At 37.5% G+C, this 13,183-nt stretch overlaps 1 protein-coding gene across 1 annotated transcript in view; it reads left to right on the plus strand.

Annotated features, from left to right (window-relative positions):
* The window catches only part of NEB (nebulin), a 213,883-nt gene that overhangs the window by 100,543 nt on the left and 100,157 nt on the right, over positions 1–13,183 (plus strand). The window contains 11 exon segments of the mRNA XM_047871695.1: positions 137–244; positions 1,333–1,644; positions 2,998–3,201; positions 3,669–3,773; positions 4,734–4,841; positions 6,114–6,425; positions 8,442–8,645; positions 10,193–10,297; positions 10,440–10,547; positions 10,938–11,249; positions 11,968–12,171. Coding sequence (XP_047727651.1) covers positions 137–244; positions 1,333–1,644; positions 2,998–3,201; positions 3,669–3,773; positions 4,734–4,841; positions 6,114–6,425; positions 8,442–8,645; positions 10,193–10,297; positions 10,440–10,547; positions 10,938–11,249; positions 11,968–12,171 — 2,082 coding nt within the window.

The following is a 13,183-nucleotide window of genomic DNA, read 5'->3' on the forward strand; positions in this document are numbered from 1 at the left end:
TTCTCTCTCTCCCCTCTCTCTGCCCTTCCCCTGCTTGTGCACTCTCTCTCTCTCTCTCAAAATAAATAAGATATATATATATATATATATATATATGAACGAATGAATGAATGAATGTTGCTACTTCTTTCCTCAGAACTTCTATCGCCAGGCCATGGAAGAAGCCAAGAAAGAAGGCTATGACTTGAGAAGTGATGCCATTCCCATTGTGGCTGCCAAGGCCTCCCGAGACATTGCCAGTGATGTAAGTGCTGAACAAGTCCTTCCCTTTGCTACCAACAGGCCAGCCCTCTGTGCAGGGAAACACAGATGGATGTCTCTATAGTCATCATCCATGGATCTTTAGTCTTCCACCTTAACTGCCTTCACTGTACAGGCAAATAAATTAGGGTTTGAGACAGTAGGTAACCTGCCCAAGATCACAAGCATCATTGAGACAAAGTCTGAACTGGAATGTAGTTCCTTTGATTCCTGCCCTTTGGTCTTTGTTTAATAAGATTGGGTACCTTCATTAAGGCTAGATGGACATATGTTGAGCTAGTAGCTCATAAAACCTCATGAGCTCTCCTCAGGATACACTCAAGACAAAGATGCCAGGAAAGGAGCGGGATTTAATGGAGTTCTCCCTCCTGATTCGAGGAAGGACATAGGATAGCAAAAAAGATATGTCTGCATATTCCTTTACCTTAAAAGTGAAGATATCAGATTCCTGGACAACTTAAATATTAATCTGAATAGTAGAAATTGTCCATTTTTATAGGCTTTTCATGGTTTAAAAACATATAAAATTTACTGTCTTAACCATTTTCAAGTACATAGTTCAGCAATGTTAAGTGTATTCGCACTATTGAGCAACAGACTTCCAGAACTTTTTCATCTTGCAAAACTGAAACTCTAAACCTATCAAACAACAAAATTCACCCATTTTTAAACTACTGCTCCCAGACTATTTGTGCAGAGAAAAATTATTTCTTAGAATGCCCTAGAAAAAAGATTAGGAAAATCTCACTTGAGTCCACCCATATGACCAACTTCTGAGACACTGTTTATCACTACAATTGAACTCACTCAAAGTTCACTTTTTAGTCTCTTTTTATCAAAAAAGATTTTTAGCATCATATAAAGTGATCATTGTGGAATTATTCTGTAGAAATGTGCAAATGAGCACAACATCCTTTTCATTGGAAGTAAGCGTTTTCCAATGTGTAGCATCTCAGCACATGTTGAATGTACCCTAGCGTCTTAAGGATTTCATAGAAAAGCCTCATCACAAAAAGAATGACAGGAAATAGCCCTTGGTGCTCCCTCCTTATTTACTGGTTTCTCTTTCAGTACAAATACAAAGAAGCTTACCGTAAGCAGTTGGGTCACCACATTGGTGCCCGAGCAGTACACGATGACCCCAAGATAATGTGGTCTCTCCACATCGCCAAAGTGCAGAGTGACCGAGAGTACAAGAAAGAATTTGAGAAATACAAGACCAGATACAGCAGCCCAGTGGACATGCTTGGTATCGTTCTGGCCAAGAAATGTCAGACCTTAGTCAGTGACGTGGACTATAAACATCCTCTGCATGAATGGACCTGCCTGCCGGACCAGAATGACATCATCCAGGCTCGGAAAGCTTATGACCTCCAGAGTGATGTGAGTATCCCTGATGCTGGTTCTGCATGTTAAAAGAAGATCTGAAACATGTCCTTAAATTCTGACTAGTGCCAGGAGACAGGAATTTATTTGTATATTTTAAACAATATACCATTAAATGTTTAAAAAGAGTTTCCTATTGGAAGCACTACAGTTTATTTCACAGTTTTTCTCCCCCCAAAGTCATATGTAAAAGAGGAAATAAAATATATATTATCAATTATATATATAGGTACATTTCTTCCTAGTAATTCAGGCTTCCTTTGCATGAGTTAGGTGAAACTTAGTCCTCAGAAGTATATAGCTGCATATTTTTGGCTTAAAGAGAAAGAAATACATGTTGGCATGGAGGGAGGTGGAAAAAGTGGGAACAGAAGTATATTATACTAAATCATTTTAACAAACATTTCATATTTTCTACCTACTGACAGGGAAATACTAATATATTACTGTCTTTTTCAAAACCAATCGTCTAATTCTTGTTAACAGTTACCATGTACTAGTGATAGTAAAATAAAATGAATAGAGAAATATATATTATCTTTACAACACCACATTACACACTTGATATTTTGTGATTTTGAAGGCGGAAATAAATATTTTTTTTAAAGTTCTTTTTACACACCAGAAGTGCAGCTATGTGTAGTGATAGATGTTAACTTGACTTACTGTGATCATTTTACAGTCTATACATATACTAAATCATTATGTGGTACACTTGAAACTAATATATTACATGTCAATTATATCTCCATTTTAAAAATGTGAGAGCGTGATTTGCAAAGGTTAACATTACTATATGCTGAAACTCATTACTGTAGTTAAATTTCACCTCTTTTCCTTTAAAAAAGGCAAAAGAGTTTTTGTGACTGCAGCAGCATTGGTCTGAGTGTGGGGTCTTACTGGGAGCTATTAGAGCACATTTTTCTTTTTTATTTTTTTTATTTAATGTAATTTATTGTCAAATTGGCTAACATACAGTGTGTGAAGTGTGCTCTTAGTTTTTGGGGTAGATTCCTGTGGTTCATCACTTACATACAACACCCAGTTAGAGCACGTTTTTCAGAGCTAGAGAAGCTCTACTTCTGTGTAAAAATCGTGTACTACCCTCAAGGGCAGGTGTCTTCTACATTTTACAAAAGTTCTTTTATCATATTGGTATAATCCTCTGTACCAAAAAATGCTCAGGGGGAAAAAATATTCTCAGGATTCAATAATACTTTTAAATGAGTGATCAGCTATGCTGGGAGCTTTATTTGTTCACAAATACTTTGTATTTCCCTAATAGGCATTTTGTGACTATGAATCTAAAATTCTAATTAGTAAATGTGTTTCCTATCTGTTCATTTGCAGAATTTATATAAGTCAGACCTTGAATGGTTGAAAGGCATTGGCTGGGTTCCGATTGGTTCCGTGGAAGTGGTTAAAGCCAAGAGGGCCGCAGAGATACTGAGTGATAATATCTACCGTCAGCGTCCAGAGACCCTGAAATTTACCAGCATAACTGACACTCCAGAGCAGGTGCTGGCAAAGAGCAATGCTATAAACATGAGTAAGGTGAGTTTTTATTCCTCACTGTTAGGTAGAGGAATTTACCATCGAAAAAGGTAAAAATTCTGACATGTTACAGCATTCCTATAATTCCTATAGGATTTATGACACCTTTGTAAATGATTTTTCCATTATAATACCATAGTTACTTAATACTTCAAAATATTAAGCTGTTAAAAATACTATGCACTATAATTATTTCATAATTACAGATTTTAAATACTGCAACCCATTTATACTTTTCAGAACTGCTAAAGAATTTTAATAAGAAACAGTAACAACCAAGTCAATGAAATAGTAAACTAGTAAGCTAAATACTCTGGGAAATAGTAATTTATCTACATGAAAAGTAGGAATTGATGCAACTTAAGTAATTTTATTTCTACTTCGTATAGAGGAGAGGTGACTGACACATATCAAAAGAAAAGCATCTTTGAATGCCAAAATAATTTTTCTAATTTCTTTCTTCATAGCGCTTATATACCGAAGCCTGGGACAATGATAAGAAAACAATCCATGTCATGCCAGATACCCCAGAAATCATGCTAGCCAAACTCAACCGAATAAACTACAGTGATGTGAGTAAACTATTGATCATATAATGAACAGAAAGGCAAAAATGAACTATTGTAACGGTTTCCTAAGTGACATGGTTTGACTTATACACACTCCAAAGTAACGTCAGTAGAATAGAGTTCTCTCTTGCTTCAATTTCGGGCTGTGTGGTAGGTCCACAAAGTAGCCAGCCTTGTAGCAACAGGGTAGCAGGGAATGGAATGCTTATGGAGAAATATTTCAATGGGAATTACATTCCTGATGTCTTCTCCTACAGGTCAGTGTGGGTATCAAGCCATTATTTGATTAAACAGCTATTTAGGAGGCACTGTTGGAACCCAGTGAGGTGTCATGCCCTCTGGTATTCTGCTGTTTCAGTAATGCTCTGGTTACCCTTTAAGCATTACCCTTTAAGCAAATTCTTTGCAAGTATTTTTCTAGGCATCTCTCTCAGGACTAGTATTTTCATCAGGGTGATTATTTGAAACCCTGCTCTACATATTGATCATGGTCTGTGATGATAGTCCATAGCAAAATGATAAAAAAATATATATAACATGTTGAGTTTTTCATACATTCAAATATATTCAATTTGAAGATAATGTCCTTATTCTTTCTCCTTGTTTAGTATTAAGATGGTTTTCTTTTATATTATAATGGTGATAGTAAATAGTATTTTTTTTTTTTACATATTCTTGTTCGGTAAAGCAAAATTTTGGCAACCACAGGCTGATCTCCCCCCAAGATAATTTGTGTGTGTGCATGTGTGTGTGTTTTAAACTTACCAATTAATAAAACCTCCAAGTTTAGAACATGTGCCTTAAAATCCTTAGGCACCTACAAAGCAATTTTGTAGAAACCCACCTAATATTTGATTTTATGGATTTCTTTCTATAGTTTAAATGAGGACAGGGAAAATTTAATAATAACCTGCTTTATTTTTTAATGAAAGGAATAATGATTAATGACTTTCTTTTCTACAGAAACTCTATAAACTTGCTTTGGAAGAGTCCAGGAAGGAAGGCTATGATTTGCGTTTGGATGCCATCCCAATCCAGGCAGCCAAGGCCTCAAGAGATATCGCTAGTGATGTAAGTTGATGTTTTTGGAAGAGGCATTTCTTAGAGATTTTCCCAAATGGCAGATCTTATAATTTTTCTTGCCAGAATTTTGGTTGTCCCTACAAGTCTCAATTTCATTTGGTAATTCCACCATGTACAAAGTTGCCAATAAAAACAAAGCAAACCACAAGATGATGTGTCCATGATGATACCTGTTAATCAGTTGGGGTTAGAGGTATTTTCTTGTAAAATGAGGGTTTTATATACCCTAAAAATGGGTTCATATTTTTGAGCCTTAGAAGTTGAGCAGCAAATGCTGTGGATGTTTGTAGAAGACATTGAAAGAACATGTACATCAGTCAATATAAATGTGAGTTCTTTCCTGCTACTTCCATCCATTCTGGCATCAAAGGAAGACTAGATGACAGATGTGTTTTAGAGTTTTGTTTCATCCTTTGTAACTTTTAGTGAGATGTAACTCTGAAGATGCCCCTAACTGGTTGTAAGAACAAATTGAGAAGAGAAGCTTGTTCTCTTCTCTGTAGCTTTTCCTTCTCATGCGAAACATCTCCTGAGAGTATCTGGCACCCTTATTCTGTACCATGACTCCTGAGGACCCAAATCCAGGCTTTCCTTCTTCTGGGAGGGCTCCATGCCTTAGACTTAGGCTTCATTCCTTCTATTATCAAAACATTCTCTGGCTGTAAAACAGCTGGAAAAGTCCACACTATGATCATCTTATGATAAGATGAATCATAACATGTTGTTCTTGAATTCTAAAAGTATGGAACAGTAACCCAAGGCATGACTCTTTCATGGTGAAAGTTCAGTGACCTAACAGGGAGATATTTTCTGGTGAGATCATCTAAATGTAGCCCATTCTCTTGATCAGGACATTCAGCATAAATTCTAAAAGATAGATTCTAAAATATTCTTAATACATTCTTAGGAAAAAGCCACATCTTTAAGCAGATGTTTTTTTAGAATGTACAAGATGTTTTACATTTCCTTGTTAAGCAATCAAATGTGAAGTAGGTAATATCGTTTAATAGAACGGAAAAATATTAAGAACTAGAAGCTCTCTACTTGAATGTCACCTACTTGTGATGTGATCGTGAACAAATCAGCTAAAATTCCTCTAGGCTTCAGGTTTCTACTTTATAAAATGGGGTTGATAATATTAGCCTTTCTCTCTCACACTAGTGAAAGGAAAAATCAAAACAAATAATGTGTGTATGAAACTATAAAATGTTTTATAAATGAGATGTTCTTATCAAACTCATATCTCTTTTCTTTTTTTAGTACAAGTACAAGGAAGGCTACCGCAAACAGCTTGGCCATCACATTGGGGCTCGAAATGTTGAGGATGACCCCAAGATAATGTGGTCCATCCATGTGGCCAAGATCCAAAGTGACAGGGAGTACAAGAAGGACTTTGAGAAGTGGAAGACCAAATTCAGCAGCCCAGTGGACATGCTGGGATTGGTGTTGGCCAAGAAGTGTCAGGTCCTTGTAAGCGACATAGACTACAAACATCCTCTACATGAATGGATCTGTCTGCCTGATCAAAATGACGTCATACAGGCTCGGAAGGCATATGACCTTCAGAGTGATGTGAGTGGGCCTAATATTCATCAGCATGTGTTTATTTTTGTTGATTTTAACTTGAATCTAAATGTCTTTATTAAACAATTCATTAATGGGGCAGCAATCCATCCAGCAAGTAGAGGGTAACTCCAGAGTTGTAAGGAAAAAAAAAAAAAAGGTTTTTATAGGGGGGAGGATAAAGGCAAGGAGGTTATTAGCAAAAGAATGGAAAGGATTGTTTCAGACAAGGTCACCTTCCCTTAGGGGAAAGGGAAGGAGGTCAAATTAGGTTAATTACCTTTTTTTTCCTTTGGGGGATAGGGAAGGTCCATGTGACAGATAACTTCCTTGGTGCTGACCCATCAGCACATTTAAAAGATTTTTTAAAGGAGTTCTAACTTTTTTTATGGCATGGAATCTTTTGGCATCTGTGAGACCTATGGACAACTTCTCAAGACAATGTCATGAAATGCATAAAATGCAACATATATATGTTTCAGAAGAAACTGATCACATTGAAATATGGTTATGAAAATATTAAACTTTGGGTACCTGAGTGGCTTAGTCCATTGAGTGTCTGACTCTTTGATTTCCACTCAGGTTGTGATCCTTGGGTCGTGGAATCAAGCCCCATGTCTGGCTCTGCACTGAGCATAGAGCCTGCTTGAGATTTATGCGCGCCCTCTCGTTCTGTCTCTCTCTCTCTCTCTCTCTCTCTCTCTCTCTCTCTCAAATAAAAACATAAATATTTAACATAATCTATGATGTAGTGAATAGACATGATTTTCAAGACTTAAAAAATGTAGCACTGGGTATAAGAACTACTTTAATTTCAAAGAAGGAGCATAAATATCTCAAGATGTCTGCAACAACATAATAGGATATGAAAATATTTGTGATTTTTATTGTTGACAAAGTCTTATGTAGTATTAATGCTATTATGATCTATAGCCTATATTTATAATCAAAATAAATATTGTATTTCAATTAGAGTTTAATAAAAATAAAGATAGTATGTTTTTCTATTCAAGTACATTGATGCCAGGTTCAGAATCGCTGGTTTAACACAACCTAATTTTCCAAATGAATTGATTGTATTATCATTTTTCTGATAATGTTCTGTTATTTGTGCAAGGAAGTTTAAGAACGAATTGTACAAATTGAGACAATTTTTCTAAGAAGCTGAAAACAATAGCTCTCTAGAAATACGTGAGGCACTTTTGTTGTCAGCCGGGTAGATTGTCCTTGGGACTCAAGTGCTACCTCATTGGTATAGTAGCTCCTTGTTTTTTTGATCAGGCTCTGACAACTGTCACTTTCGAAAGACTGATAAAAATAGTGGCATTGTAAAAAGGAAATTTCCCAAAGAGCCATACAAACAAAAAGAATTGTTACCTTTACTTATGAGAAAAATGCTCCTTCAGCCAATTACTTAAATTCAAAGAAGAAAAATTAAAGATGGATAAAATATCTTCTTGAACTATAACACAAGAAAGGGAATTGAGGATAAGATAAACAAGAGTAAAAATACGTGTACTCTTTGTTTAGAAGCATGTATATAGAATCAAATGATGCCCTTTTTGTTGTCCCCAGAAAACACATTAATTCAACATGTAGTCAACCAGTAGTGTTCATCTTTATGTTATATGGCTGGTTGTGAAGGCCACTGCCCAATGGGACAGGAACAAGCTGTATTCTAACAGAGTATTATTGATGCACAAGGAGGTATAGGCAATCAAATCAGAGAATAAATACTTTCTATCAGGGGCAGTCACTAATTTCCTTAAAATGGTTTGGTAGTATATGTGCTACCAAAGTGAGCACAGATTTTATGAGTCTTTAAACTAGAAAACATTAGCTGCCTTCAGGGACAAAGTGTTTGGCTAGCCATTCTACACCAAAGTAAGTCAATCCTGTGGGTCTTCCCAGAAATTCATATAAGTAAGATTCAGAATTATACATTATCTGTATATGTTAACTCAAGATCTGACACCAGGCTGTCTAGGTAACTTCTATAAATATTTGACATTATTTCATTTTCAGGCTATTTATAAGTCTGATCTCGAGTGGCTGAGAGGCATTGGATGGGTGCCCATTGGCTCTGTAGAAGTCGAGAAGGTGAAAAGAGCTGGAGAAATCCTGAGTGAAAGGAAGTACCGCCAGCCTGCAGACCAGCTCAAATTCACATGCATTACAGACACCCCAGAGATTGTCCTAGCAAAGAATAATGCCCTGACGATGAGCAAAGTGAGTATGCAATTGTTTCCATTTCCTGAGTCATACCTTCCATGGATTTGGCTCATAAAGTGAGAAATGCCCTGAAGAGTTTCCAGAGAAGGGGGATGTAATGGGCCTGATTCTCATGCCTGTCTTCAACAGAGCATCGGCTTGATTTCTAGTTGGACCTTCATGTTCTTCTCAACACTGTGTCCCCTAATTCTCCGTGTGCATGAGGAAGCAGACCCTGGGGTAATTTCTCTGGAGTAATGGACACACTCATTTCAGCAGTGACCTGGAGACATCCACACATACATTGCTTTGCCCTGTACATTCTCCTAGGCACAGCGGACTCAAACCATTGACTTGTCTTTATCTATCCTGCAAAGAATATATGGCCTTTTAGCATGTTGTTCTGAAGTCTGGGAAACACAGTGTTTATAGCAGCACCACATTGACTCTTTGAATGTGAACAACTCAAAATAGTTGCTTGGTTTTCCCTTCCGTATTAGGTTGTGGAAGTGAGAACCTCTTTGAGAAGTGAGCTGCTACTGCTGTTTCAGTATCATTACATAAGATAAATAATCACTTTTTTTTTCAGAGTTCTAGCAATCTATTTATTGATACTGGGATCATTCTTTATCCAATGGATGGGTCTTTAATGTGCACATTTTAGGTTGAATTTAATGTACCTGAATTCTTCCACACCTGCCTGGACATCTTCCAGACATTCAGGGTAGTGAGATTGGGTGCTCAGTGCAGAATATGAAATTGACTCTCAGTGAACTCCAAAGCTTGAAGTACTAAAACTCCAGGAATTCTATTTTATACCATACCCATCACAGCAACCACAGTAATAATAACAATAGGAAACACCGTAAAATCTTTTGAGTGCCTACTATGACTCAGACACTTTACGTTATGGTTAATCTTCAAAACGCACTTAGTAAGGGCACCTAGGTGTCTCAGTTTGTTAAGCATCTGACTTTTGATTTCAGCTCAGGTCATGATCTCACAGTTCCCGACAGTGAGGAGTCTGCTTTGGATTCTCTCTCTCTCCCTCTGTCTCTGCTCCTCCCCAGCTCTCTCTCTGTCTCAAAATAAAGAAATAAACTTAAAAAAAAATAGTAGGTTTAAAAAACACCAAAAAGCACTCAGTAAAAATGATTATCCAGCTCTTAGAAATGAGGAATATGAGGCATTATGTACCTTTCACAAGATTACACAGCTTGGACATAGTGGAGTTAGGCTTGAATTTGGGATTAACTCTGTGTTAATGGCTTTCTGCTGCATCATAATTCTATAGGCAGGCTCCATCTTTGGAGGTCATATGAGTAAGGGTGAGATTCACAGAAAAAAATAATTAATAATTAAGACCACTATATAGCGTCAAATTAGCTATGAAGCTGTCATATGGCAGTTTAAATATTGTCATGTTTCACTCTCCCCACTACCCTTTTGCTTCCCTCGCCTCCAAATAGCCTTAAAAAGGCTTTTCTACAGTAAAATGTGTTAAATTTGAAAACAACTGTAATACCTGGGCACTAACAGAGGTTCTTACTCCTTTTCCCCCATAGCATTTATATACAGAGGCTTGGAATGCTGACAAGTCCTCCATCCACGTGATGCCGGACACCCCAGAAATCCTACTGGCCAAGAGCAACTCTGCCAATATTAGCCAAGTAAGAGATTTCCTGATTGTCTTTTAAGCCTTTCTAGGATTCCTCACAATACTTTTCCACCTTACACTTTTCCTGTCTGGAATTGACCTATTAACTTTCTGAAACAATTTTCTTTTTCTGTTGTGTATCCTCCTCCACCCAGAAACTTTACACCAAGGGATGGGATGAATCAAAGATGAAGGACTATGATCTGAGGGCTGATGCTATTTCCATCAAAAGGGCCAAGGCCTCAAGGGACATTGCCAGTGATGTAAGTGCCCTCCATCTTACCCCCTCTGGACTTACATTGCTGAACAGCCACTGTGCTGCTGGTGGGCCACATTTCGCAATTATTTCCACACATATCCCCACTCCTGCTTCTTACTTTGTAAGACGTTTTCTGTTTGTTGTCACAGAGAAGAATAGTACAGTTTGGAGTTGTAGCTAGAGTTGCTCAGGGAAGGGCTTCACCAATGAAGATATATGAATATACTACACTTTTGCTTATGATGGTGTAAAGAATTTAAAATTATTCAGAGATGCCAAAATGTTTGCAATATGAAATTCTTATCCGTTTGCTTGCGGATGTTCATGTTTTCTGTAGTCAGCGTGTATACGGTATTCAAACTTGGTTTCTAAACTGATATTTCTTTCATTGTAGTACAAATACAAAGAAGCATATGAGAGACAAAAGGGCCACCACATTGGAGCCCAGAGCGTAGAAGATGACCCCAGGATTATGTGTGCCATACATGCAGGGAAGATTCAAAGTGAAAGGGAGTACAAAAAGGAATTCCAAAAGTGGAAGACCAAGTTCTCCAGCCCAGTGGACATGTTAGGCATCGTGATGGCCAAGCAATGTCAGACTTTGGTCAGTGACATTGATTATCGAAATTACCTGCATCACTGGACATGTTTACCCGATCAAAACGACATTATCCAAGCAAAGAAGGCCTATGAACTGCAGAGTGATGTACGTAACACAAACTTTGGGAAAGATGGAAGGAGAGGACTTAGCTTTATTAATTGTCCAGGCAGTGCCCCTATGGGTAGACCCCACCATGGACAGATAGAGTCATAGAGTGTGCACTGCACAGCCCCAGGAGAACACCACTCACATTGTTTAATACATAATCCATCTTCAGGAGTTATGTCATAGGAATCAAAGAGTATAGATGAAGAGCCCTACTTACACTAGGTCTTTTATTCTGTGACCTAGGTTCCAGACTGTTTTCTTCATGTCATTTATACTTTCTGGCAATGAAAATATATTGCAGATAAACATAAATTATCTGAATATTTTTGAAATAATTACCACTATTGTGCTACAGCTAAAACATTAAACAAAATTTCCTTCAGTCAGTTATTACAGGATTAAAACGGAATGAGATTCAACAAAATTTCCTTTAAAAATTTTTTCAGTTCTATAATTTTTTGGAAATATCAAATAATTATCATGAAACTCAGCATTATGATTTTATTCCTCTTCACAGCTAGTGTATATAATTCTGCTTTTACAAATTACTCTATCATTGATATTAAAACCCTGGAGTCCTATAAATCTCAGATCCTACTTTTTTTGAGTATCATCTACTATGCTCATCAACCCCTCAATCCCATGTACTTTATTTTTCAATTATGAGATGGTGTGTCTAACCGTGGAACCTAATTTCTGCCTAACATCTTTGTAGAGTGTATATAAGTCAGATCTGGAGTGGCTACGTGGCATCGGCTGGATGCCAGAAGGCTCAGTAGAAATGAAAAGGGTGAGGAATGCTCAAGACCTGGTGAATGAAAGACTTTATAAAACACGGCCAGAAGCCTTGAAATTCACTAGCATTGCTGACACTCCAGATGTTGTCCTGGCCAAAGCCAATTCTCTGCAAATAAGTGAGGTAAGAACCATCCTGTTACCAAGCATTCCTTTTGTGGGACTATTTTCAGATGATGCCACCCAAACAGAGCAAGTGGCCTGTTCCTCTTGGAAGACTTACTAACAAGAGCAACTCTAAGAATCTGCTAGTTTGGTAAAGATAGATGCAAATTAGAACAAATATTTCTTTAACACCTATCAAATACTAAAGCCTGTAGCATGTTGGGGTGCCCAGGGGGCTCAGTCATTTAAGCACCTGACTTCGGCTCAGGTCATGAACTCACAGTTTGTGAGTTCCAGCCCCACATCAGGCTCTCTGCTGTCAGCACAGAACCCACTCTGGATCCTCTGCCCTCTCTCTCTCTCTCTCTCTCTGTACCCCCCTACTCATGCTCTCTCTTTCTCAAAAAATAATAAACATTAAAAAAAATCTGTAGCATAATGCTGCATTTAAAATGGTATAACATTGTATTAGCCATGGTTCTCCAGAGAAACAGAGCCAATAGGAGATATAGATATGTATAGGTATAGATATATGTATATATGTGTGCATATATATGTTTATGAGAGATATGTAGATAGTTCTGTAGCCTATATCTGTGTATACACACATACACACACACACACACACACACACACACACACACACACACGAAGAGAGATTTATTTTATGGAATTGGGCCATATGATTATGGAGGCTGGCAAATCTATGGTCTGCAGAATAGGCTGGAGACCTAGGGAAGAGTTGCAGTTCAAGTATACAAAGGTAGTCTGCTGACAGATTTCCTTCTTGCTCTGCGGACGTCAGTATTTTTTCTATTAACGGCTTCAGCTGATTGGACAAGCCCCATCCACATTACAGAGGGTACTCTACCAAAGTCTACTGATAAAAATGTTAATCTCTTCTAAAAAAAAAAAAATACCTTCACAGAAACATCTATAAAAAGTCTGACCAGGGGTGCCTGGGCGGCTCAGTTAAGTGACCGACTTCAGCTCAAGTCATGATCTCATGGTTTGTGGGATTGAGCCCCACA

Source organism: Prionailurus viverrinus, chromosome C1, assembly GCF_022837055.1.
Source record: "Prionailurus viverrinus isolate Anna chromosome C1, UM_Priviv_1.0, whole genome shotgun sequence".
NCBI lineage: Eukaryota > Metazoa > Chordata > Mammalia > Carnivora > Felidae > Prionailurus > Prionailurus viverrinus.